Genomic DNA, 27949 nt, shown 5'->3' on the forward strand with positions numbered 1-27949 from the left:
AATGAAACGAGGAGAAGTTTTCATATATGTCTAGATTCCAACTCAAAATATACTTAACAAGAATTATCCCATCACCTTAACCATGATAACATTACAAATTTCTGTGGGAAAAGAAGTAGAATTTTTTTTAAAAAAAAATATTTGCTTGATCATACGAGAAGATAACAACAAGGGAATACCAAATCTGCATAGAAGCTCATATTACACTCTCACAAATCAGTAGTTTCCCTTGTTAAATTCATGGTTTCTATAGGTCATTTTTTTTCACTGATTTATGTTAGAAATAGGAACGTCACGAACTAAAAAAATGACTGAAACATAGAGTTAGCCAAGCGACGAGGTTAAACACATATTCGACGAAATTAGTCGCCTTACACTAATTTACGACAAACGAGGAGAGAACACATTCCAGCCAACCAAACCAAGTAAACGAAATTATATAGCCAAAAGAACTTAGAGTTAGAATAGGATTTTCTGAGAGCAGGAACCTAAAAAAAACAGTGGGGAATTTTCCAGTTGTTGAACTTTGCGAAAATAAAGAGATTTTTTTTTTTTTTTAATTCTGAACTTAAGGGGATTTTTAGCTGTCAAGAAAACTTATGAAATAAAGGGATTTTTTCAATTGTTTGACTTTGGAGTAAATATCAGTTTTCTCTCAAAATTCCAAGCCTATTTCAAAGGGAATTTTCAGCCTTAAAAAGAACCTATCTAGAGCAGCCCAGGAAGGCCGTATTTATAGGCAAACACTGAGGGGATTTCAACAGCTTCTTCCAGAGGCCTTTGCCTTTAAATTTCGAATTTAAAAAGGAGGGAAAATTGAAGTTTCGAAAAGATGAAATGATGAAGATAAAAGTGACAGATTTTCACCTTTTCGAAGCGATTTGAAGGCTAGAGATCCGAATCCGGTGGTTTCTTCATGGTTTTAGGCTCCAACGGATTGAAACGAGCCTTTATCCTATGGATTGTTGGAAGAACAGCCTAGAATCCCAAAGATGTTCGCGTGCTTTTCGATTTGGGGGCTGATTCGACTTTGGACGAGCTGTTCGAAGCTCTGTCACTTGAAGAAAAGGGGAGAAAGGGACAGGGGTTGATGGGAGCTTTTGCCGATGGTCCGATGGGTAAAGGGGGGTGGCGGCGATTGGTTAGGGCTGTTTGGTTTGGTTGATAAGGTGTGAGGAAGAAAGGGGGTTTTCATTTGGTCTTAGTTACTGAAAAGAGGATAGTTGGGGCATTTAGTTTTAGGGGTTGGGCCGGGTCGGGTTGAAATTTTGGGCTAGGATTGTTGGGCCACTGATCTGGGTTAAGGAGAAAAGGGAATTGACCCAATATTATGGATAGATGAATTATTTTTTAATCCCTTTTATACTCTAATCAATTAATTAAAATATGCTTCTTTGTCCTAATTAATTCCCACAAGATGTATACCTACATGAATTGCAATACAAGTAATTTAATATACGTATTTAGTTTTAAAAATAGAGTAAGAAGATGATTAATATAGTAATAAATACGATTAAAGGAAAAATGCCATATAGGAACACCAACGCTATTTTTGAGTGATTTAATTGTAAAGAATGATGTTTAGTAATTTTTAATTATAAAAATATGATGTTTGGTAATTTTTAAGAAACAATAAAAATGTTCTTAACTTTAGAGAAATATATCTCGAAAAATAGCGTAATAATTAATGAAAATATTCCAAACTCATTCTGGCGAATTTTCAGGACTGAGAAGCATAGTGAAATTAATTAAACAAAAAAGGAGGGCCAAAATTGGGTGTGAACATGTCCAAAACGGTTTGAATCTTTCCTAATCTCTTTTCTTTTATTTTTCCAACTAATTAACAACTAGTAATCGATCTTACTTGTTGTTAACTAGTTCTTGAGTCCTTAATTTCTTTCGTGCCAATTCTTTCAATCTTTTATCTCGTTGAAACTTTATTGGCTCTTGTCCGTTTGCTTTGAGTCGTCCTTCTTTCATCTAAGCAAGAATTTATTCTTCCACAAAGCTTAGCAACCTTGTGAATTGATTTGGATTAGCGGTTCATTGCCAACTTTGGAAGAAGATTTAGGTTGAGAGGTAAGCTTGAGTGCAAATATGAGTGACGTGAGGAACTTTACTACTAATTTTGTTTGCTCGTTTTGTAGGTACAAGGAGAGAAGTCATAAGGAGGAGAAGACATAAGGATGCCATCCATAGCCTCGGGACCTTGTGGTGACGAATTGGAGAGTTATGCCTCTGGCAATGAAGGGTATGACTACGATAGCGACGAAGGCTATGAAGGAGAAGATATGACTCATGGAGATGATGATGAGCATCACTATGCTTACAATAATAGTGAAGATGATGGTATTCATGGGTCGTATGATGGTCCATATGATCATAACCAAGATGAAAGTGAACCTTACTACTCCGGAGGTGAATATGAGACGACTGGATCTCATGGGTCTTACGAAGAAGATGAAGGAGTAGAAGAGCCTTATGAAGAGTCCTATAGTGAAGACGAGAGCTATGAAGAGCCTAATGCTACACACCATGGACATGGAGGCGACTTGGGATATATCCCTTCCTCACACTTATGTTATGAGCCAATCGATGGAGGCTTGGATGAAATGAGAAGTTGTGATGAACATGAACCTTATGGTTATGCGCTTTGTAGTGACTATGTCTATGAAGATAGTAATGTTGAACATGATAATTGTGAAGAATCTTCTAGAGGCTATTCACGTACATTGAATTGCAATACTTTCTATTCCAAGCGAAGTGGTATAAATGTGTGGGTTGGACCAAGTAGGAGTCATCCTAGAAAAAGTAGAGGGTATACATTTCCTACTTCAAGGAATACAATGAATCAGGTTCTTATCCTAATATGAAGATACCATGTTCTCAATATGGTTATGATGTTGAAGGTAGAAGGAGGGAAGTATTGAAAGGTGATGGAAGTAGACGAAATGCAAGGTCTCAAATGAGAAATGACCCGAAAAGGCAAATTCTTCAGACAAAGGTGAACTTACTTAGCAGTGTGGGGTATGTCCTTGTGTTGGATGATTGTAGCTACGGTAACTACCTTTCCCCTCAAGTGGTTGGGACATTGGGTATAGAGTGTGTCTTTGAAACGAGATCCTTACTATGATCAAAGAGGGTACTTGGTTGGTAGGAGTGCAAGAGTGGTCTTTACCCATGGCAAATACCAAGAGGAGGTTTGGTGTGATGTACTTCCAGTAGACAATTGTCACTTGTGTTTGGGGAATCCTTGGTTCCAAGAACATAAGGTTTCATATGGGCAAGAATGGTACAAGTATGTAGTGGACCAACAATGGAGACCTCTCTTTCCACTCGTACTTCCTAAAGATGAAGCAATTGCAAGTGAACCCCGTACTATAGAGAGTGGTCCCGAAATCCCACAATGGGCGAAGAAGAATTTAGAAGAGATTCACCTAATGACGGAACGCTTACGCAAGGAACAACAAATGAAGGTGAAGAAGTCTAAGCCTTGTAAAGCGAAAGAGAGGATTGAAGTGAAGGGTTTCCTTAACCCTTGCAAAGAAGTACTTGGCACTTGTCTCAACTCCCACGCAATTGAGAGAGAAAAGATTGACAGGAGTAAGGGAGAAAAAAGTGACAACTCTAGAGTGAAAAAAAGAGAGGTTGTGAGGAGTGATGTGAGAGAGTTGTCAGAACCCCATTCTAACTCTTGTAACTTTTCTTTCTTCTTTAGTTGTTTTGATAATGGTACAGGTATTCTTGGAAGCAAACCGAATGATGAGCCTCAAACTTTGAAAGTTCATAAGGTAGTTGAAGGCTTCCCGAAGGAGCAAATGGGCTCCAAAGTTGAAAATCATGGTAATGGAAATACTTTGTGTGCAATTCAAGGTAAAATAGCTAAACTTGACACTCTGAATGATGTGATTGATCATGTTGTTAAATTGAGTGTGAATGATAGCTTGTCCTTACTTGAGCTTAATGAGCCTTTACCTTGTGACAATCTTAGTGAGTCTTCATTGATTGTTGACAATGTAGTTGATATGGGTGGCCTAACACTAGTTGATCCTATTGATGACCATCTTGATTCTTCTTGTGAGATCAATTTGTGTCCACCTAGTGTTGACCCTTGTGTTTTGCATGTTAGTACATTATCGTGTGATGTGATAGCTCACCCACTAGTTGATCCTAGCGATGACTAAATTGATTCTTCTAGTAATATCGATTTGCGTCCAACTAGTGTGGATATTTGTGTTGATCGATTTGTTTGCTATGCTAGTCCACTATTTGAGGAACTATGTGATGAGCTTAATGATCCTCGAATTAGTGATGATGTTGGTATAATTGATCATCTATCTAGTCATGTGCATGAAAATGATTTGGAAGATGACGTTTGTTCTTATGAGAGTGGAATTACATGTTTTAAACCCTTGTCACTTAATACTTGTCCTCTCTTTAAAGATAATGTTTTATTTGAAGTTGACATGACTTGTGAAAATGATATGCATAGTGGGATGTACGGTAATGTTGAACATTTAGTTTCCTTTGGAGGCTATAATGTATTTTGTAACCCACTATGGGATGACGATGAGCTTAGTCTTGATGACAAGCATGGGGTGGGTGAAGTTCTTGACACCATCCCCGATGACGAGGGATACTTCTTGAGGGTTTGTAACCTACTTCATGGACCAACGTCGAATTTGGAAAAGGCTTCCGGAAATGATGAGTGCTCTTTAAAGAAGGGGAGCAATTTAAAGGGAAAAGAGCACACTTCTTGGAAGGACTATGCTAGATCTTCTAACCTAAAAGGTGGGTAGATGCTACTCTTAGCTTGGCATAGGTTCAAAGAGCCTAAAGGTAAAAATCCTTCTTTTGATGAACTTGATTCAGTGATTAACTTGTTTGTGGAGTTTCCTCAAAAGAGGAGGCTTGAAGAGGCTACCTATTGGAGAAGACCTCATCGAACTATGCTTTGGTATGATGTCACATCTTGTACATCCTTCACGGACGGTATGTATTCGTGGCTCATGCTTATTCTTGGGCTTTCTAAAGTCATGGTGGTAACTTCTTTATGTGATAAGTATAGTGGTAGCACTCTTATCCATTCTTGTGATTTCATTCTAGTGTTACTACTTAATTGCATTTTGGGCTTGCATGGGAGATGTGAGCAAAAGAGTGTGGGGAATATCTTTGTATTTGACCCCGGTGTTGACTTAGGAGTGATTTCCTGTCACACCGATCTCACTAAGGTGTGATGGGCACCGACCCCGAATTAGCTCTTACTACGTACTAATTTTTTTTTGAATCTCCACGTCAAGTATACATAATAAGATTTACGAAATATTCTTTTGTTGCTTTTAAATCAAGTAAAACATGTAATCGTAGAACCCATCATAGTACAACCTGACTCCCGAAACCCACTGTACGCAAAGTCTCCCAACCTCGAGCAAGACATCATGGCATAGCACGGACTCGGCGACACTCCAAAACAAATGGAGTTTGCCAACTTCGACTGAACATCTTCTATAGTGGCGTACGATCGTGCGGGTGTACAACGCGGCATGAAACCCCGAAGAAGAGGGGTCGATCGAGCAATGTCGAGTATGTAAGACGTGAATAGTATCACGAGATCATAATAGAGAACATAAAACACAACATGGGAGGGTGGTATAACTTTTGTATCTCGTTTGTCTACCATGACAAATATTATGCAAATTGGCTTTACCCTTTGGAGTACCGTATAGATCTGCAAGTAAGCGCCCGCCCGTACGAGGTGCGGTGTGTGAGATTGCTCGACCATATAGGTGCGGTGACCATATAGGTGTGCAACGCTCTGCGAGGGCGAGACCATGGAAACGAGGAGTAATGATACGAGGTGCCCCTTGGGGCGAATGCCATGCATGCTGGCTTTAAAAAAAACATGTAAATATTTGTAAGTAGCGCCCGACCACGTAGGATCGGTGTATGCCGCCCGTCCATATAGGAACGGTGTAATGAGCCCGCGTCCGGGCCTCCGCGAGGCTGCGGTGGTAATTGGCGACACGGTGTGATCTTTGCCCGACCATGTGCACGGTGCTATATAAAAAAACATACTTTATAAAGCATGCATGAGAGCCCAAGTGAAAGCTACAACTCTATCGGAGTGATGTAAGGTCGGTAGCCTCCTTGCATTATGGAATAATCACGGTCCTCATGTCTCGCCTTGAAGGAACTAGTATTATAAGGCGAGACTGTCAACGAAGAATAACGTTAAGAGAAAACATGGAGGGAAATCATAAACCTTGTACGACGACAACTCATATACTTTGGAGTCTTTAGAAAATAAGATCAAGATCTAATTTGATACTTTCATACTCATCTTAACTCCTTAACTTGAGACTCTTAGTCATGGAGTCATTCCTGTCATACTCATCATATATATTCTTTTCCTTAACATCATCGTTACCATTGTTATCATAGAATTTCTCTTATTAGAATGGTTACAACACTTATCGTTTGATAAATGAAACAATAAAGAAAGTCCGGGAACAATGGGCCCACCTCGGGTCAAATGAGGCGGCGTACACAATTTACGTACATTACCTTTTATGACATTACTTGTGAGAGTTTAGGATAGTCGGGTGTTGTTCATGCAAGTTCTAGGTGTTTAGGAAGCTTTTTCAACATTTCACACAATTTCTAGTTCAATTCTCTTGAATAAATAGTAACTAATTTCAATCTCGGATTTCTAGGAAAGGAATTGTCCCCAAGGCCGCATTCAAGCCTACTACGTCTAAGACATGCCAAAGAAGGAAAGTGAAGTCTTACATACCTCTTTCCGCTCATACGCTACTCCAAATCCAAGTTGCAAATCCTAAAATCTACAATTTGATCATGTTTATAAACATTGATCGGAAGCCTTTAAAGGTTGAATCTTAAAATAGCACTTTCAGTTAGAAATTTTAAGTATTTCCCCTGTAAATACTCCATCCCACCAAGTTCAACTTGGTCAATTTCAATCAACCACCATCTAGAATTCAAGCCAAACCATCAACAACAATTCCAACAATTATTCTAACAACACTTACAATATTCACAATGGTTCAATGGTACCCGAAATCTTCAACAAGGATTTAACCACACATTTTTCTTGTTCTAGATTCATAAACCACATCCATAACCATGCACCAACTACACCATTCATGCAATATAAGAATTCAAACTAATATTGTATTAACTTCTTCAACATTCTCATATCAATTACCCTTTCGTTCCAACCCACCAAACTTACATTTTTCATCATGGAATCCATAATAACAACAAATAAAATACCAAATGGAATTAAATCACCATGGCTTGTCAAACCACAATCTACACCCCAAACAACTTCATTATCTTAATATCATAAAATCATATTAATATGACATAATTTTCTACATTTCATTTTCATGCCAACTTACCCCACATATGCTTCATTTACATTGTAATGATCACAACAACACCACTAACATGTTACACAAAATAAATCCATCACCATTCCATCCACATATAGGCCACTACCAACATGCAAATTTTCAACTTCATCCCATTTTCATTCAACTTTCATTTCCAATACAATTCCCATAATAACCCAACTAGAATACAACATAAAATCCAACCCACTTGCTATGTATTGGCACATACAAACGGCCACATGTACACACACACACAAATGCCATGCAACTTCCATAATTCCATGAATTCTATTCATTTCTACGTACTACAACCTCAACAAAGCCTTTATAACCTATAAAAAGGGATTGAATCATACCTTTTTCTCTCAACTTCTTCACTTGGCTCAAGTGTGAAAACGACGGAACGAACGACTTATCCTCCGAAACAATTATACCACGTTGGAGAGGACCCTTGAATTAGTAGGAATACGACAAGAAAATAATTTTTGGGGACAAATTTTGAAGAGACAAAAATTGAAGACCATGGCCGAATGGCCATGGTTGTTGCTCTCCTTCTTTCTTTCTTTCTTTCTTCTTCAATTAAAAGATGAACTCCTATATATATATAATTCTTCCACCACTTCCACATATTTATACTTAGGCCCCTCAATTAAAAAAAAATATGATCACATGTCCCCTTCTCCATTTCTCTAGATTTTTCTTGAAATTAAACAAAGATGACCACTTGGCTTCTTTTATAAGCTTTGGTCCATGTAATTATAATTAGCCCCATTTAATTAAAAAAAAAATAAGGGCATATGGTGCACGGCCAACATGGCCCCTTTTCATGAATTTCCTTGAACTTTGTGACATTCCCATTTTACCCCTAACCTTCCACATTATTCCCATGATACCACTTTGCAAATTTTCCTTTTTACCCTTGACCTTTCTCAACATTTCCACCCTAATAATGTTCATAAAATAATATTCGTGGCAACGCGTACATTAAAATAATTCTTGAAAATGATCTTGTCCTCAACTTGCCACGACTACCTTGAAATATCCAGACGTATAAAATACGGGATATAACATTTCCTTATTGGGGTGGGCTAGTGTGATAGTTGGACCCTTGACTTGGGTTGGGCTTATTTGTGATATTACACGTAGTCATGAAGGATTTCACTTGTTTCTTGACTTAAGGGGAGATATATGCTTCTTAATTGTTAGGACCAATGTAGATTTGCATGTTGGGATTCCTATTTGCATTGGGTTCTTTAATTTACCCTTTTGTCAGAATGACTTGAATAGCCAAGTGTCTTTGGCATTATTTGGATACATGTTCTTTCTAGATCCATTTGATACTTGGTTATATCATAAGAGTGAGCTTTGTAGTGAGTTAATTGCATGCTATGCTTACTTTAGGTATTATCATTTGCCATATGATGATTACCTTTGTTTGTTGTGCGAGGATGTGTACTCATACTCTTTTATGTTTTTGCAAGGTTCAGATTCGAGGATGAATCCTTTTGAAGAAGGGGAGGATGATACGATCCTAGATGGCACAAAGGGCACAAAGGTGCTTGGAAGGACATGGGACGTTTGGATGATGGCTTGGGAAGAGATTGTGGCGACTTCTACACCAAGTAGCTAAAAGCGCAAAGGTCTAAAAGTGCAAATTATGACTATACTGCAAATCAAGACAAATTGGGCTACAATTGCAAGACAATTAGTGTTTGGAAGACGAAGATTTCCACATGAGGGCTATTTTCGAAATTCCTAAAGAAGACTACCAACCAAACAAAGCCCCTGCCTCATTAATGACATTTTTGTAATAACTTAGTCTTCTTTTAGTCTAGGAGTGTAAATACTAGACTTAGTTCATTTCATTAGTTTAGATTGGATAAATTATGTATTGAGATACTCCTTTGTTGAGTGATAGATTGTTTAGCTAGGATTAGCTTTGATAATGGTGGATCCTATTGTTGGTTTTGAACCTCATTTCCATTGAATTCATGAAGAGTTGTTCATTTGTGGATTTCATTTGAATATCTCTTGCCTTGATTTCAAATAGCTTAGGTTCTATTGATTGAATCCAATTGGAAGGGTCTAGGTTTCATATGCTTAGGTTTGTCCATAGATTCATTATCATTAGGGTCTAGCTTTTACCCTCTATTTCTCATCCCATTTTCTTCCATTCTCATCCTAATTTATTGTTATCCTTTACTTCCGCATTTTTGTAATTGATTTGGTGTTTCCCCCAAATTGATTTGTATCAAAGTCCAAGGATCAAGTACTTGATGTGTTCAAGACTTTTCAGGCCTTGGTTGAGAGACAGACAGGAAGAAACTAAAATGCATCCGCTCAGACAATGGTGGTAAATGCATTGGTCCTTTTGATAATTATTGCAGACAACAAGGTATTCGTCATCAGAAAACTCCTCCAAAGACTCCTCGTTAAATGGTTTAGCGAGAGAGGATGAACGAACTCTAGTTGAGAGGTTAGATGTTTGCTTTCGAGATGCTAAGTTGCGGATTCATTTTGAGGCAAAAAGCACTCAATATCTTTGCTTATGTTATCAATCTATCTCTTACTGTTGCTTTGGATGGTGATGTCCCTGATAGTGTTTGGTTTGGTAAGGATGTCTTTTATGCTCATCCGAGAGTCTTCGGGTGTAAGGCTTTTATGCATGTTCCTAAGGATGAGAGGTCAAAGCAGGAAGTTAAAACTAAGCAATGTATCTTCATTGGTTATGGTCATGACGAATTTGGCTATCGTTTCTATGATCCAGTTGAGAAGAAACTTGCTGAAAGTCATGATGTTGTGTTCTTTGAAGACCAGACAACTGAAAATTTTGACAAAGCTGAGAAGGTTGATTCTCAGAGCAATGAGAGCTTAGTTGATGTTGATCCCGTTCCTGTGACTATTGCACCTGAAGAAAATCTTCAAACTAATAAAGATCAAGTTGAAGATACTGATCATGTTCAGAATGACCAGCATGATGTTTTTGATGCTCCAGTGGAAGATGATGTGGTTGGCTAGCAACCGTTATCGATGATGCTTGAAGAGAGTTCTCTCGAGAAGATATACTAGACGAAGAAAGTGCCTTTATCTCGTTATTCTCCCAATGAGTTTGTACTCTTGACTGATGGGGGAGAACCTGAAAGTTTTGATGAGGCCATGGATAGTGAAGAAAAAGAAAGGTGGTTTGATGCTATGCAAGATGAGATTAAATTCTTGCATTAACCATACATTTGATCTGGTTAAGCTTTCTAGAGACATAAAACCTTTGAAAAACAGGTGAGTTTTCGGGGTGAAACGTGAAGATGGTAACCCAGTTCCACGGTACAAGGCTAGTGTCAGGACCCAACCGGAGGGCCATGACGGGTACCTGGAGCTAGCCTAGCATGACGGGTACCTGGAGCTAGCCTACCGAGCACCGCCTAGCATGCTTCTTCTAATCTTTCTCGATGGACCATATATCAAACTCTCAATTGACACAACCGAAATGAATATAATTCTCAAGGTAAAACTCATTATAAGACAACGTTCAACTCCACCTCATATATATATATATATATATATATATATATACACGAGCCCACAAGGCTACAAAAATTATATACAAAATATGCACTAGTGAGGTCATGAAACATCTACTACCCACACATATCTACGAGCCTCTATCTGGAGTACTGAAAATCACAAGGGACAGGACAGGACCCTGCCATGCCCAATATATACCCAAAAGAAGTATACCAATAGACTGCGACTTCGAAGTAGTAGAGTGCTCCTGAATCTCCGCTGACAAAGCTCCTAGGGATCAGATTCGTCTACCTGCCTACCTGCGGCCATGAACGCAGCGTCCACAAAAGAAAGGACGTCAGTACGAACAATGTACTGAGTATTTAAGGCATGAACAATAATGTAATAAAGCAATAAGGAAACATGAGAGAAAGAGATAACATGTATATCAAACTGCCTCTTAAGGCGAATGCCATGCATACTTAGCCTTTTAAGAAAACATTTTTCATACATACATAACATAAAATCACCATTAGCCCGCGTCCGGGCCTCCCGCGTCCAGGGTAATCATCTCACGCCGCCCACTAGTGGTGACTGCCCGGCCAACTAGGCCCGATATAACTATCATCATCCATAAGCCGCCCACTGAAATGGTGTCTGCCGGGCCAACTAGGCCGATGTAATCATACATAAAAATAAGCATGCATGAGAGCCAAATTAAAAGATACAACTCTATCGAAGTGACGTAAGGTCGGTAACCTCCGATTATGTTATGGAACATTAATCGTCGCTACATTTCACCTTGAAGGAACAATGATCATAAGGTGAGATCATCAATTATGAATAAAATCCATAAACTTGTGACAAACTCATTAGTATCATGAAAACATGGAGAACTTTAAGCTTTAGCCTTTCTAGGATGAAAATCATCATCATAAGCATCATCACTATCTTGTCTCACTTTGAGGGAATTACAACATAAGATAAGACCAACTATCATAAATGTAGTCAAGAATTTCACAGTAAGCTCAATCATATCATAAGACTCTTGAGAGTTAAGGTTCACTAGAACTTTTAGGGGTAAAGGTAATATAGGTAGCATATAGGGGATCATAACATAGGATTCATGCATTTTGAAAGAAAGGGGTAGCCTTACATACCTTTACGACTTCTATTTACTTAACGTTCTCCTCCAACGTCCACGAAATCTACATTCAAGAGGATTTACACTAAGGTTAAGTCTTGAAAACCTTCTTAAGTTCAAACTAGCATAATTACGAACTAACGAAATTTAGGCAGCACTTCCTCTATTTTATCAACTTCCACCATATTCCAAAACAGCCCCGAAACAACAATAACAACATCCATAATATCATAATCAAGAAGTTACATGTGAATTAGTCTCAAATTTAACCAAATCCCCTTTTCGAGTTCACCTCATAGTTACCTTCTTCGCTACAATATTTATAACTTCTCCACTTTAATTCTTTTCCCTTCTAAGGGGTATTAAACCTTTACATCAACTCAACCATACAAACAGGGTGAAGAACATACCTTGTATTTGAAGAACTTCAACTCACACAACTTGTTTCAAGGCCAAGTTCACCACAACACTAACTGAAAGCAAGAACATCCAACTTCAATAAATTAACTAGGTTTTCAAGGTTGATCTTCTCTTGATTTGATTTGGAATGATTTGGTGTGTTTATGGGTGTTAAGGGGAGCTTAGAGAGAAATTAAGGATTGATTTTGGGTGAAAAATGAGGCCCAAGTCGTGAAAATGGGTATTTAAAAGCTTGGGAAAAAAATTCCACCGACTCAATTTTTCGGAAATTTTAGCAAAGTACGGGTTATGTTCATCGCGTACTTCAAAGTACGTGATATCGTTCATCCCGTATCGTGGAGGCAAAAATTTTAACTTTCGGAAATTTTGGCAAAATACGCCCAAAAGTGCGGGACGTACTTTATTGTACGGGTCGTACTTTCCTCCGTACTTCACAAAAATATGATCTGTCAGTTGCATTGGAAAGAAGACTCGCTAAAGAAGACTCGCTAAACTTCAATTTACATAGGTTATGAGCTCCGTAACTCCTTATATTCTAGGAGATATACCTCTTCAAAGTTGGACCAAAATCCTGTCAAGTTTTTCCAAATTTTCAACGAACCTAATTTCTTCAATTCGCTTGATCCCGAAACCTTAAATAATTGTCTAACACTTATTAAAAGTCTTCCTTAACCTTTTAGGGGTATCATAGCCTCTCTGGACTCACATTAATTTGCTTACGACAACGCGAAAATTCATGAGGTGTGACATCTAGATTGGTTGTCAAGGGCTTTAATCAGAAGAAGAGAGTTGATTTTGATGAAATCTTTTCTCCAGTTGTGAAGATGTCATCCATTCGGGTTATTCTGGGCTTGGCTGCAAGTCTAGATTTAGAGTGTTGCTTGATCGCCGGGATGGCGGTCTCCTCCACATAGTCGGGAGGGGGAGAATTGTTGGGTTTTTCCTTCCTATGTGAATTTGGATTAATAAAATCCAATCCAATTTGGACCAGCCTACTTTTGTCCTAAAATCCACTATATATAGGATCAACTTAGATCTTATTTCAATACACAAGAGTGAATCCATAACAGCCATATAGAGAGAAAAATTGAGAGAGAAGAGGTGATTTTCGAACCAATGAAAATCAGCTATAACAGTCCACTTCAAATTGCGTTTCCTGATTCGTTAACCGTTGGATTGTGCTGAAATTTAAACTGAGGGTTCTCAACATCTGGTTCTTCAATTTCAACGGTGGAGATTGGATTTTGTGGTCTATAGCTTCAATTTTGGAGTACGAACAGTAACTCGTTTTTGGGGATGATTTCTCTCCTTTCTTCACTAGTTTTGGTGCTATCTTTTATGTATTGTTGCTCCGTGTTTGGCGTTGATGTTGTAGCCACTTGGAGAACATTATTGTAACTCTTGTTGATTATGATGGAGCTTTTGTGGGCCGGAGGTTCCGTGGATGTTTCCTCTTCACCTTGAAAGGATTTTACCACGTAAATTTAGTCTCTTGCATTCGATTTATTTTTACTTGCTTTACTATTTTATTGCTGGTATAGTTGCTGCTCGAATTTCCATTTGTGCTAGTATTTATTGTCTTCTCTTGGTTCAAATAGTGTGAAAAGTTTTAACTTGAATATTTCTTCCGCTATTACCTTATCGTGCAATTTGATTATTGCTTGTTTCTTCCCAACAAAACCAAAGTTTGAAAATTACGATTCTTGCACGATAATTCAATATTTACCGAAGTACCCACACCCCTAGCATACATACTTATCCCACACACCTAAACTATTTCATCCGTACATACTACCTCCCACCAATATATCTCTCTGTCTATTAGGCAAATGAATAAACCAGTTGGCGTGTTTCGTCTCTATAGGGATTTCAACCCTAATCTGATCTCTCTCGATTTTCACCCGCATCATTAGTCTTTAGGTCACACTCTCAGGTGCACGATATACATGCTTACTGAAGTTTGCATGGGGTTATGTTGCACTATCCATGACTATCTATAATGCAATGTGGTTCATAAATGTTTTAATAGCAATGTGGTCAAGACACTAACAAATTCTGCCCTCAGATATCAAGTCTACATTTAAATCTGAAAATAAGGACAAGCCAATAGTGTAACCATTTGAACTCTTCACCAATACACACAAAGACGGGGGTCTCTACTTAGTTGAACTCTGCTATCTCAAATACCCGTGCTGTTCCATCGATAGAGACAGAAACGAGGTACTCCCCATTGGCCGATGCAGCTAGGGACTGAATTGCATCAGCGTGTCCGCTAAAGGTCCTCACGCATTCTCCAGAACGGCTATCCCATATCCGCACTTTCCCATCAACACAACCTGTTGCCACATATCTATGTTGGCCCAGCCACAATAAGAACGTCAGGCCGTCCTAAAATAAAGTATTGTCAGCGAATAACGAGCCAGTCGAAAAACTGGGGTTTAGTACAAAACTTTCTTGAAATAACAAAGAGTATTTACAGAAGCAACTGCTTGATCAAGGAAGTTCATACCGGATGTTCACATGTGGAGCGAGGTAAGGACTGTGGTAAGTCCCAAATGATCAGCTTATTATCCAAGCCTCCAGTTGCAGCCCAAGCAGCGCTGAAAATCATTTTAGATGAAAGTAATTTAAAGCACCAAATATTGTGGTTTAATTGTTGCACAATTTTTTCCAATTTGTATGCAATCTTCTTTCAAGAAAGGCATTCACGGGGAAAAGTACAAGGAGAGAAAGAAAGATGTCAGGTGTAGACAAACTTTGCTGAAAAACTGGCACATTCTATCGAATCTGTATGAGCACTCAGAGAAGTGACAACCTGACATAGAAAATAATAATCGGTGATCAGACAAATAGCTTACAGGCTACATAAAAAACCATTGTGAAAAATGTAAAGAATATATTATCATCCATCGAGGATTCTGACCTTTCCAGTAATTATATTCACAATGTGAGCAGAACCATCCTTTGAGCCTGTGAGAGCAAGAGTAGAATCCGATTTGATTGTCAAGCAAGTCAGTCCTTCCGTGTGATACGGATGACCTTGCAACAACAAATAAACATTTTTTCAGAAATGAACAAAAAACAATAATAAGACCAGATCTCACAAATCATGCATTAATCTAGAAAACTAGTTTGTCTAATAAAAGACCAACATCGTGACCACAAATCTTGCCACTGATAAGAATGCTGACATCAATTCATGGAATGGAATTACGGAGAGCCAGCTTAACATAACATAATGAAAGGAATGAAACAGGCAAGTCATTGATCAGCATCAATTTAGGTGATGATGCAAGAAGAGAAATGCTAACTTAGCAATATATTAACATATGCTTCAATCCACAATTTCCTATCCAGTATTTTATATCTCAGCCACATCCCCCAAAATATGGGAGAACAGCTTTTGTTACGATTATCAGAAAGCGTTCCAACCCTTCTTCTTTTTTTATCAGCGCCGGCAAGCCTTCTATTTGTAAGCCCCGCTAATCCTTTTTTTGGGGGGTGTCGGAGGAGGGTGGAATTACAGCTTTACTCTTCACCTAATTTTGGAATGTGTACCGCAAAAGAGATCAAGATATTAGCAGCCAGAAAGCAAAAATCTCACCTCTGACCACATGGATACTTTGGGCACTCTTTGGATCCCATATCCTCAGGGTCGCATCATCAGACCCAGTACAAATTAATTTACCTGAGCAAGTATTTATAAGAAACATAAGTTCTACTCAAACGGAAGAAACACTAGAAATTTTACCAGAGAAAGAAGGACGTACCATCAGGAGTGAAACCACCACAGGTTACACTACCACCATGACCTAAAAACGTGTTCATGAAAGCACTGTTATCAGCATTCCACATCCAAACAGAGGAATCCTCTGAACCTGCCAACACGACATGTCCTCTCGGATGCCACCTGACCCACTGGAGAATCCTCACAGTTCATAATTGATCTCAAATTATTACGGGAAAATGGTTTTGTTATGCACGAGAAAATGTTTCACCTCTATTCCCTTTTCAGGACCTTCAAGTGTGCCCTTCAGACCACCTGAAGTTATGTCCCACACTCTTATATTCCCATCAAGGCTCCCAGAAGCAAGCAACTGACCATCAGTACTAAAAGCCAAACTAGATACAGAATCTGTGTGACCTGCACCATATCTCAAAGAGCTTAAATTAAAAAGTGTATGAATAAGAATCATCTAATTAGTGATACAAAACTTGTTAGTCACGACTCAATTACCTAGCAACTCAAAAGCAAAATCACCTTGACCAATCCTCCACATAAATCCTCTATCATCTCCACCACCTGTTACCACCAAACTAGCATCTGTTGGGCTGCAGGTAACGGTGTATAGTTCACCTACAAAGAGGAAACAGTAATGAAATGATTAAATTATAAGGAAACAGTAAGCACCACAATGTACAAACTGATTATGGACTATACCCAATCAGGAGGTATTGACTACAATTAGCTCATGCCTACATCTTACTATTAACTACTACAACATCCATGAAAAACACATTTAACCTCCATACTTAAAATCATTGTGCCAATGAGGTATAATATAACCATCTTATGTGAAGTAGGTTTCACCAACATCAGATGCAATTTTTTTAGGTAAATAGTTATGTTGAACTGTGGGAAATTCCCGTATACAAATACCAAAACAAGGACCAGCATCTAATGCAAAGATCTTGTTTATATTTCCGGATTAAGTTCTCATCAGAATATGAACAGCTAGAGCAGTTAGCTAGAATCATATCATATCTTGTTCTTTTTAGTTTTTTCATGTTTTAATCAAGTATTTTGTTCACTTCTATTGAAAGATGTCGTTTTCCAAAAGCATGGTATAGAACTCTCCAAACGAAATCATGTAGATAAAGTTGGCTATAAACTCGATCCTAATTTTATATTAATTTGGGCAAAAGTTGAGTCTTGTCCTATGGAGAACAATTTTGATACAAGAAAGGCCTTTTTTCCAATTTCATGTTCCACGTATAAAACTTATTTAGTAAGCTTTGGAATCTGGTTTCTACTGCGACTACTATTACACCACGATCCATATGCGTCTTAAACAATACTCCCTCTATCCCATTTAATGTGATGTTATTTAACAGGGCGTAGAGTTTAAGAAAGAAAGAAAGAAAGAAAGGCTTTGAAACGTGTACTGTAAAACCAGCCATAAATATTGGTGTAAATTATCTCACTAACGGTAAAATAAGAAGTTTAAGGTTAAATTGTTTCTAACTATAGAAAGGTGTCATTCTTTTTGGGACAGATTAAAAGGAAAGTGCACTACATAAATTGGGACAAAGGGAGTAGTATGTATGCTCCGCCATGACCACTTGTTTTTCTTTCATCATTGAATCTTTCTTTTAGTACTTATTGTCATTTCAAGCTTGCCTTTTGGACAAATTAGCTTGCTTAAATGACTGAAGATTCCACAACACACTTATCAATGAAATCTGAGTTTCTTATCTCAAGGAACATCAATCAAAAGAAATATCACTTCTAAGCATACAGTTGGACGTAACTAAATGTAGAGGCGGATCCAAGATTTTAACTTTATGGTTAGAAATGCCACTGAACTCATTGACCATTTGAGTAACTGAGTTCAAAATTTAACAGTTGTCCATATTTAGTAGATATCTGAACACATATACAGGGTCCGAGTCAAAGCAACAAACTTCAGCGAACTGATAGCTTCTAGTGTGCATCCGCCTCTATAGAAAGGCAAAGATTCCCTATTTAGTTAGCTAAAAAACCTAGCAGTAACCCACACAGAATGGCCAGGCTTTCTTTATTCAGACAAACTCCAGTTATCCAACTACAGCAGAATTAAAATGGAAGTTTGCACTGAATAGCATATCAAATTAAACACTTTTTATCAAGTATTGAATATAAAAAGTTTACTTTGCAAGAATACTAAAAGAAGTACAATACCAGTATGGCCTGTGAATGTATGAAGGGAATCATCAGCTTCATCTGAAAACCATTAAATATTCATATCAGTATGCTAATTAACATAGAATAAGTTTAGAATTAAACATCACCCCCTCCCCCCCCCCCCCACACACCCCCCCAAAGAACAAATGCACCCAACAAAAATATTCTTTTTGTCCCAATTTATATAGCACAGTTCGGATCAGTGTTGTGAAAGGCGAGCGCCATCTCGCCAAAGGCGAGAGGCGTGGCGAGGCGAGGCTGTAGAGCCTTTTTTGGCTGTGGCGAGCAGCCTTCAAAAAGGCACGCCAAAGGCGCTAATGGCGCTATGGCGAGGCGCCAATTATGGCGAGGCGAGCTGCCGTTTTAAAAAAAAAAAAAAAGCAATTAAAAGAAGTGGAGGACTTAAATGAAACTTATTTACAACTTTGTGTCAGCAGCTAGGGTTTTTTTTTTGGCCTCCTCCTCTCTTCTCCTTCAAGGTTTTCAGGTACTCTCTTTCTCCTTCTTCTTTTTCTTCAGTTCCTCTTCTTTCTTCTTCTTTCTTCGACTTCTGCTTCTTCTTCTGTTCTTCTTCTTTCTTCTTCTTTTTTTCCGGCGACAACTGCTCTATTTCCGGCCACCTCTGCAGTTTCTTTTTTCCTTCTTCTATTCTCTTCTTCTTTTTCTGTTTTTTCTCCTCTGTTTTTTTCCCCTCTGGTTTTTTCTCCTCTGTTTTTTTCTCCTCTGTTTTTTCCTCTGTTTTTTTTTCCTCAACTGCACCAGTGAGGCAGTGGTTGTTTTGCTCCTATTTTTTCTGTTCAATAATTGTTTAACTTTTGTTATACAGTTATAAACAGTAGGTTCAAATTCAATGGAATCGTCGGACACTAGCAAAAAAGACATAGGTTGGAATTATGGTACCAAAGGCCCAGCAAAAGATTCAGTTACATGTATCTTTTGTCGAGGCACTTTCAATGGCGGAATTACTCGACACAAACAACATTTGATTGGTGGTTACAAAAATGTAAAAAAATGTACAATTTGTCCGCCTGAAATTAGGGAAGAAGTAAAAAAGTATGTTGAAAGTAAACAGTTGTTAAAAACTCAAATGTTGCACCAAGCATCCTTGGTTAATAATCTCTCTGATGAAGATGATGAAATGATGCCTCCTCCCTCAAAAACTCAAAAAATGTCATCCAATGCATCATCCACGGCACGGACTGCCAATGTGAAAGGTCCCATGAATCTTTATTACCCGCAAACATCAAAGGGGAAGGGAAGCAGTAGCACGGCAGCGTCTGATGCATCCAAGAAGTTGCTAAGAGATCGCGCTGTAAGTGCTTTTGCAGTATGGGTATATGATGCAGGGCTCCCTTTTAATTGTGTAAATCACAAAAGTTTTGATAAATACATTGAGGCCATAGGACAATATGGCGTAGGAATGAAACCTCCTACCTATCACGAAATTAGAGTTACTCATCTAAAAAAAGAGGTGGAGAAGATAGATGAGATTATTGAGGAACATAAATTGAAATGGACAGAGTTTGGGTGTTCAATTATGATGGACAAGTGGACAGCACGAAATGGAAAAATGATCATCAATATTTTGGTCAATTCTCCATTAGGTAGTGTGTTTCTTGGGTCAGTCGATGCTAGTGATGAATCTACGAATTCCACCAAGATGTTCAACTTGTTTGAGAAGACTATTAAGCAAATTGGACCGGAAAATGTTATACAAGTTGTTACCGATAATGCTAGCGAGAATGTTAAAGCCGGTGACATGATGATGGGTGTGTACCCGCACATTTATTGGACTCCATGTGCTGCCCATTGTATCAATTTGATGTTTGGTGACATCTTCAAATTAAACCCGTATGCTTCAGGTGAAAAAAAATAGCTCTAACTTTCTTTATAGCTTATACTATATGCTTATTACTTATTACTTAGCTACTAAAATATTCCTTTTACAGTTTTTCAGAAGGCCATTAAGATACATTCTTACATAGCAATGAGGCCATTGTTGTTGAACATGATGAGAAGATATACAAACCAAAGAAATTTGGTGAAACCGGCTAAGACAAGATTTGCAACGGCCTTCTTAACTTTGCAAGCTCTTTACATGCAAAAGAAAAACTTGAGAACTATGATCTTCTCACCCGAATGGACAGGAAGTAGATTTGCAAAGGAACTTTTGGGAAAAGAAGTTGTCAGACATCATACTTCTACATCTTTTTGGAATGATGTTGTTAGGGCACTTAAAGTTGGTTCTCCTTTGATAGTAGCGCTTCGCTTGGTGGATGGAGAAAAAAAACCATCAATGGGCTATATTTATGAAGCAATGGATAGAGCCAAAGAAGCTATTGAAAAGGGTTTTCATGGCGATTGGAAGCAATATGAGAAAGTTTTCGAAATCATTGATCGGCGGTGGTCGGACCAACTTCATAGACCTTTGCATGCAGCAGGCCATGTTTTGAACCCGGGATTGTTTTACACTAATTATCAAAATAAGACTTTATCAACAGAAGTGTGGGAAGGTTACCTTGAATGTGTTGCTAAGATGGTCCCTAATGCAACACAAGATGCTCTAATCAAAGAGCTTCATGTGTATAAAAATGCAATGGGGACTTTTGGTAAGCCTCAGGCTATAAGAAACAGAGACAAAACATCCCCTTGTAAGTGGGTTGATTTAGTTATTTTTATAGCTTTACTTAAGTTATTTGACTTATTTATAAATATTATTATTATTTTTTTATAGCTGAATGGTGGTCGGTATTTGGTAATCATACTCCAAACTTGCAACAGCTTGCCATAAGAGTATTAAGTTTAACTTGTAGCGCATCCGGATGCGAGAGAAATTGGAGCGTGTTTGAACATGTGAGAAAAAGATTTATTATATTCTAATTTCTATATACATTATTATTAGTATCTACTAATTAGTTTATACAACTTATGCGCAGATTCATACCAAAAAGAGGAATAGGCTTGAACTATCGCGTCTCAACAATCTAGTGTACATTAAGTACAATAGAACATTGAGGCGTCGTTATGATGTTGGCGATACCGTTGATCCAATTCTGTTGGATAATATTGATGAAGCAAATGAATGGTTAATTGGATGCCCCCGAAATGAAGAAGAAGAACTAGTATATGAGGGATGTGATCTTGATTGGGGTACTGTTTCTAGGGCGTCTGGAGTTGAGGAGAATATCTATGGTCTTAGGGGCGGTTCTTCAAGTTCAAGGTCACATAACAAGGGCAAAGGAGTAGCTACTACTACTACAAGCTCAAGTCGGTCTCGGTGCTTAATTGATGAAAACTCCGAGTCCGAGACCGAGACCGATACCGAGCCCGAGCCCGAGGAGGAAGAAGATGAGGAACAATATAATGTTGAGAATCTTGGATATCAAGAATTTGGAATTCTTGAAGATCTTGAATTTGAATAGACTTTTAGTATTGCACTATTGCTTGAATTTTAGTGTTGCTTGTCTTGTCACTTATGAATTATTGAGTCATTGACTCATTCAAGTTCTAGACTTTTAGTATCTACTATCTACTTTTAATTTTTGAATTGAAATATTTGCTAATATGTTATTGCTAGTGAGATTTTGATTATTTACATATGCAATTAAATATTTTAATTTTTTGGTATTTATTGGCGCCGCACTTCAAAAGGCGAGCGCCTCGCCCGCACGCCGCGCCTTAAGGCGAAAGGCACTTTATGTCGCCTTTTGTCGCCGCGCGCCGTCCAAAACACTGGTTCGGATTTCGAAAGTCAAATTTCTTAATTTTGACCGTGAATCCAGGCGTATAATCTTTAGATTTTTTTAAAACAAAATTTACATATTTGGAAACTACATAAGAAGTACTATAAGTCACAATAATTAAAATTCAAAATATTCAAAAGGCATATGAAATAATTGTGGTCAAAGAAAAACTCGTTTGACTCTGAAATCCGAGGGGTGCCACATAAATTGGGACGGAGGGAGTAATAAGTAACACAAAGTCTTAACTAAGAATTGCAGCAATAATGAAATCTCGCTAAGTGTGCAGCTTGAAGTAAAATATACTTAAGTAAAAGAATTACAGCAGCAATATGAGTAACCAAAATAAATTTGGCTGAATATACTCAAAGGTTTCTAGAAGTTGCTGAAGTAATTGAGTCGAATAGAAAGCTAAAAACTTACTCCCTTCCTTTCAATTTGTTTGTCTTACTTTCATTTTTAGTCCGTTTAAAAGAGAATGTCTCTTTCCTTTTTTGGCAACTCTTTAATCCCACTTTCCCACATGGCATGTAAGATCACAAGATTAAAAGGCATTTTAGTACATTTAACATATCTTTAGGACCTGTTTAATGAGAATTATTCACCATTTTCCGAATTTTTTTTTCACTTTATTTGAAAATTAGCTTATGGCCGTAAAAATTCCAAATACAACTTGAAATTGTATTTGGAATTTGGAAAACATTTAAAACCTCTCTTTTCACTTTTTCATTTTCAGTACATTCAAACAGCTAAATAAAGTAAGAAAATATTTGGTTCTATGGCCAAACCAGTGTTATCAAAAGCGAAAAGTGCAAAACAGCTCTAAGGCCAACAGGGGCTTTCAGCGCAAAGCGCAAATAAAGTGTGGGCATTAATGAAAAGAGGCGCAATGGTGCAAAAATGCAAATACATATATGATTAGTCCAAGACTAATAATAATAATAATAATAATAAGAAGCATGAATAACAAAGAAATTGTAAAAATATTATGATGAAGTGAAATATCAATTATCAAGTGTCTTCAAGAGAGGCTCATTGGCAAGGAAAAATATGTCTTAGAGCCTTGATGATGAATCAAGTTTATGCACATAAAGCGAGGCATAAGTGCTCAACATGTTTTGACCACCAGGTTTGCTTTGGGCTTAAGCGAAGTTTAGACAACACTGGGCCAAACGCCTACTTAGTTTAAGAACACAAGATTTCAAAAGTATTCCTTACTTTATTAAACTTCGCATGATTAAGTCAAACGGAGTACCTAATTATTATTATTTTTTTTAAAAAAAAAGGAAGTTTCTGGAAGTAATTGAACCAAATTCAGTTACCTATGAATCCTTCTCCTTCTTGTTCTTCATCATCATCTTCATCAGCATCAACAAGCTCTGCAACCATAAATTAAAGAAATCTTTTTTTAATTTTGTAATTGTCCATAAATCTAACTAAAGTTAAGCAAATAAATGAAGAATTTTGAGGGGGATAATTGAATTAAGGGGGAAAAGATTGAATTTTTATTTTTTTTTACTACAAATAAGCAAATAAATAAATGAAGTTTTACAAGAGGGAAAAAGATTGATTTTTTTTTTTTGGGTACCTTCTTCATCAACGTTGATTTCTTGAATAATATCACTTTCATCTATGAAGACATCCTCTTCATGTTCGTCGTCTTCGTGGTGGGGTGATGGAGCATTCATTATTAGACGCTAAAACGACGTCGTATTGGAACTCAAATGTATGAGGTTGGCTGTGGATGTTTGATTTGGGGTTTAAGGAGGGTATTAGAAGGAAGATAATCTATGGCCCAAAGTTGGAAAATGAGTTTTAAAATTTAAATAAATAGCCATGGCAATTTGCACGATTGGCCTTATTCGGGAGGGGTCTTAAATATTTGTCCCTCATATTCTATATGCAGCTTGATCACTGTTTTTTTCCTTGCAGCTTAAATTTTGAATTTGGTGTTTGAACTATGTGTATAATTTAAAATTTTCAGAAAAAAAATCAATAGAAAGCTGAGTGGAGATTACCCACCATTTCTAGGACTTCTTGAGGTGCAACTAATGGATTTTGTGTTAAGATGAATTTTTTTTTATTTTTTTACTCAACAGTGTAGTGGATTTTTTCCAATTTTGATTTCTTATTTTTCAGTTTTCTAATTTGATTGGTTTCGATTATATTTGATACAAAGCTATAAAAACTCTGCCTTGTAAAATTTTTTTTTTTTTTTTTACCGATGTGGAGGAGGTTCGAACCCAAAATCCTGGGAATCGCCTAAAATTAAAGACCACTGATTTAAGGGACAAAAATTAAAGACTAGTGCCTTTGAAGGACAATCCGTGCAAAAAACAAATACTCCATGTGCATACAACCTTGGGTGGTTAAAATAAAAGAGATAAATTGCATCTACCAGTCCTAATTTAATTACAATTTGCAGGATTGTCATAAGTTAATTTTAAACGGTACAAATACGGAGGATTTTTGACTACTTGAATATGTGTTTTTAAGCTTTAAAATTAAAAAAATCTAGCAATGCCAATGAGAATCCATTTAGACTTGCTCCTACCTCGTTTATTGAGGCTTACGTGTTAAAAAACCCAGTGTGTTCTTTGCAGCCAGAGAAAAAGTTTATTTAAAACTTAATAGACCAGCCAATTTGAGGAGTTTAAAAAAAGCTTAGCTATTGACCACCGCTGGAATAAGGGGCAAAAATTAAAGAACACCCCAAATGATTTTGGGGCAATTATAAGTTGAGACAAAAAAAAAGAATTTAATTTAAACAGTTTAAATAATAAATTTTGACAATTTGAATATTGAATTAGAACTAAAATTCTAGCAATGCCGATGAGATTGTGTGTTTTCTTTTGAGTGTTTCTTTGAGTGTGTGTTCTTTTTCTTTTCGTTGTCTCTGGGATTGGTTGATAAGCATTATATTGTAGTTAGGAAAGTATATGGGGTAATTTTATTTTAATTGATAAAATGAAATTAAGAAGAAAAAAATTATCGCTCACTTTTTTATTAGGTAAAGGGATTTTAAAAGAAAGAAACAAGAATAAATACCGAATTATTTTGGACCAAACTATGAACGCAAGGCATTTTTTTCAACTTCAATATGGGCATTTAAGGCGTAATGGTGCATTTTTGACCATCCTAGGCATGAATAACAAATCCGAAGATATAAATGTAAAATATCTTTGCAAGAAAATAAATGAACGATGATATGGAATGGAGAAAAAGTTTGGGGTATTGTTTTGGAAAAGGTATTTTGACTTACAACTTTTGGTTTATCTCGACTGATAAGCACTTTCTTGAGTTACCAAATTGCAACCATAGATAAACTTTTTTTAAAATTTTGTTTATAAACTTAGACAAATGAAGACTTTTATATTGTCATAAAGAAAAAAAAAGGTGGAAAAGATGGGATTTAAGCGTGGGATTAAAAGCAAATTCAAATGGGGGGAAACATTGAATATAATTCATTTTTTCTTTGAATATACTTGACGTGAATTTGAATTAATTAATAAGTGAGATTTGAATACTGTATACTTAAAGAAGAAAATATAGTAAGGTGATGGAAATTATATTAGTGTATAATCAAAAAGGTGGAAAATCGATTTTAAAATGAGGAATTCTATTGAGCTGATTTGATGGAAAGAAATGCTAAGGCCACCATTGTTAGCTCTTATGGTTTTTATGCAGCTTCTAACAGCTGCTTAAACACAGATCAAGTATAAAATTGAAAATATACTTCTGCAATCAATCGATCAACTGAAAAGTTGATGAATAACATTTGATTAACGTTTGATTTTGTATATACGGATGTTACACATATTATATTTTATCTATACTGGTTATACATCATTCTACTTATATACAATTACATATTGTAATAGCGTATTATTTCTTATATATATGTATTGTCTTTTCAGTATACAAAATGTACTTCTCTCGGATATGGAATGGAGAAAGATTTACTTAAATATTTGTAATAATATTTTGTAGAAATGTAATATAAAAATAAAATATTAAAATATCTTTGACAATCATCGACTTGTTTATAAGCTTAATCAAAAACTTTTAGATTGTATCAATTTTGCTTTTAATTAAAAATATCTCAAAAATATACTTTTTCTGGAAAAAATTTAATTAATCAAGAAGAATTGAGACAGAAACTTAAAAGGAAACAATTATGACTAAGAACTTAAGCAATTAAAGAAGAAGGACAAGAAGAAAATTTAAGTTCGAACTTGGGGCGTGTTTTAATGGAGGAACACCTAAATAGGGAAGAAAGAGACTTTTTAGCGTTGAGTTGGGATTAAAAATAAAGGGATATGTTTAAAAAGTTTTTTTTTTTTCCGTTCGGCTGTTATGTGGCATTTTTCTACACTTTAATTTATAAAAGAGCATGAGACCAGTAATTAAATATATATATATATATATATATATATATTTATATTCACTTATCCAAGCATAGGGGCATTTTTAGTACTAGGCATAGTTCGGAATGAAAGTAATAATCCACGCCGACTTTGGGGGTGTTTTAACCACTTTAGCCAATTTTTTATGTGATCATTCAATTGAAATTATAAATTTAACAAGTATTTTGTTTTCGCTTATAACATAAAAAGTAAAGATTTTAAATGTCACACACCGACCAATTCACTTCTCTTTTGGACTCCTCTCTCATGGAATGAGATTTAAACATCAAATGGTTATAAATACATATATAACAATACCTCATTATAGTGTTTTATCATGGAATTTTCAGCCAAACACCGCCATTACAAAATTTAGCCATCAAGACAATTGAGATAGAAACCTACGAATATGACTAAGACTTTAGCCATTTGAAAAAGTGAAGGACAAAGATGAAGACTACCTGATTAATGAAATTTGGTTGTGATGGCACAGGAACTTGGTTATACATCACTGGTGTGTTCAATTATAATTGAGGAACACCTAGATAGGTAAGAAAGAGACTTTTTAGTGTTGGGATGGGATTAAAAATAAAGGGGTATGTTATAAAAAGTTTTTTTTTTTTTTTACCATTTGGCTGCTTATGTGGCATTTTGTTACGCTCTCACGCATGCAATAAAAGAGCCCGAGACCACTTGCTATGCCATACTGTCTTACTTCTATTGATTTTCATTTTTTAAATTCACTTATCCATCCATTAAACTTATTTTTATTTATTATTGCATAGTTCGAGGATGAATATATATATAATCCATATATATATAAAAAGTTTGGGAATTTTTAAAACTTATATTCTTGATCATTCATCGAGGTTTTAAATTTTTGAAATATTTTGTTTTAACGATAGTTATAACTTTAAAAAATACCGAATTTGTCGTAACATGTTTCTTTTGGATCTAAACAACTAAGTGAGATCTAAGCATCAAATTGGATACATACATAACAACACCTTATTATGTGGTATTAAATTTTCACTAAACACGGTTTTGCCATTATAGAGAGGTTTGACTGTATTGATTTTCAAATTCAAAAAAAAAAAATCTCCCATTTTCTTCATAAGTTGTACTTCATCCATTTCAATTTATTGGACTTGTTTGAATCAGCATGAAATTTAAAAATATAATAAAGATTTCTGAAACTTATATTCTTAAACATGTAATTTGTATACTTGTATAATTTTTGAAATTGATGGCCCTAAACATGTCATAACGATAGTTATAAAACTTTTGAAATATATGGTCTAAAATATGTCATAATATTTGCTTAGTTATAAAACCTTCTCAGTAAGGGTACAACCGCGAGTGTAAAACTAATTATTTTC

General features: G+C 36.4%; 2 protein-coding genes and 2 long non-coding RNA genes across 4 annotated transcripts; 2 read left to right on the plus strand and 2 right to left on the minus strand.

Annotated features, from left to right (window-relative positions):
* Window positions 1-14471: 14471 nt before the first annotated feature.
* Window positions 14472-23959, minus strand: LOC132040929 (uncharacterized). The gene is made up of 11 exons (XM_059431616.1): window positions 23753-23959; window positions 23487-23543; window positions 18422-18463; window positions 16718-16837; window positions 16479-16624; window positions 16251-16398; window positions 16085-16168; window positions 15404-15519; window positions 15237-15295; window positions 14990-15080; window positions 14472-14868 (listed from the first exon to the last, which is right to left on the minus strand). The coding sequence occupies exons 1-11, from the start codon at window positions 23850-23852 to the stop codon at window positions 14641-14643; spliced, it is 1191 nt and encodes a 396-aa protein (XP_059287599.1). The 5' UTR covers window positions 23853-23959; the 3' UTR covers window positions 14472-14640.
* LOC132040932 (uncharacterized) lies at window positions 18931-22019 on the plus strand. Its single transcript, XR_009410815.1, has 2 exons — window positions 18931-19498; window positions 21880-22019. It is a non-coding gene; the product is annotated as an uncharacterized LOC132040932 (long non-coding RNA).
* LOC132040933 (uncharacterized) lies at window positions 19134-21702 on the minus strand. Its single transcript, XR_009410816.1, has 2 exons — window positions 21579-21702; window positions 19134-19776 (listed from the first exon to the last, which is right to left on the minus strand). It is a non-coding gene; the product is annotated as an uncharacterized LOC132040933 (long non-coding RNA).
* On the plus strand, window positions 20690-22019 carry LOC132040931 (uncharacterized). Its single transcript, XM_059431618.1, has 3 exons — window positions 20690-21075; window positions 21159-21277; window positions 21361-22019. The coding sequence occupies exons 1-3, from the start codon at window positions 20721-20723 to the stop codon at window positions 21844-21846; spliced, it is 960 nt and encodes a 319-aa protein (XP_059287601.1). The 5' UTR covers window positions 20690-20720; the 3' UTR covers window positions 21847-22019.
* Window positions 23960-27949: the final 3990 nt, after the last annotated feature.

Source organism: Lycium ferocissimum, chromosome 12, assembly GCF_029784015.1.
Source record: "Lycium ferocissimum isolate CSIRO_LF1 chromosome 12, AGI_CSIRO_Lferr_CH_V1, whole genome shotgun sequence".
Classification (NCBI taxonomy): domain Eukaryota; kingdom Viridiplantae; phylum Streptophyta; class Magnoliopsida; order Solanales; family Solanaceae; genus Lycium; species Lycium ferocissimum.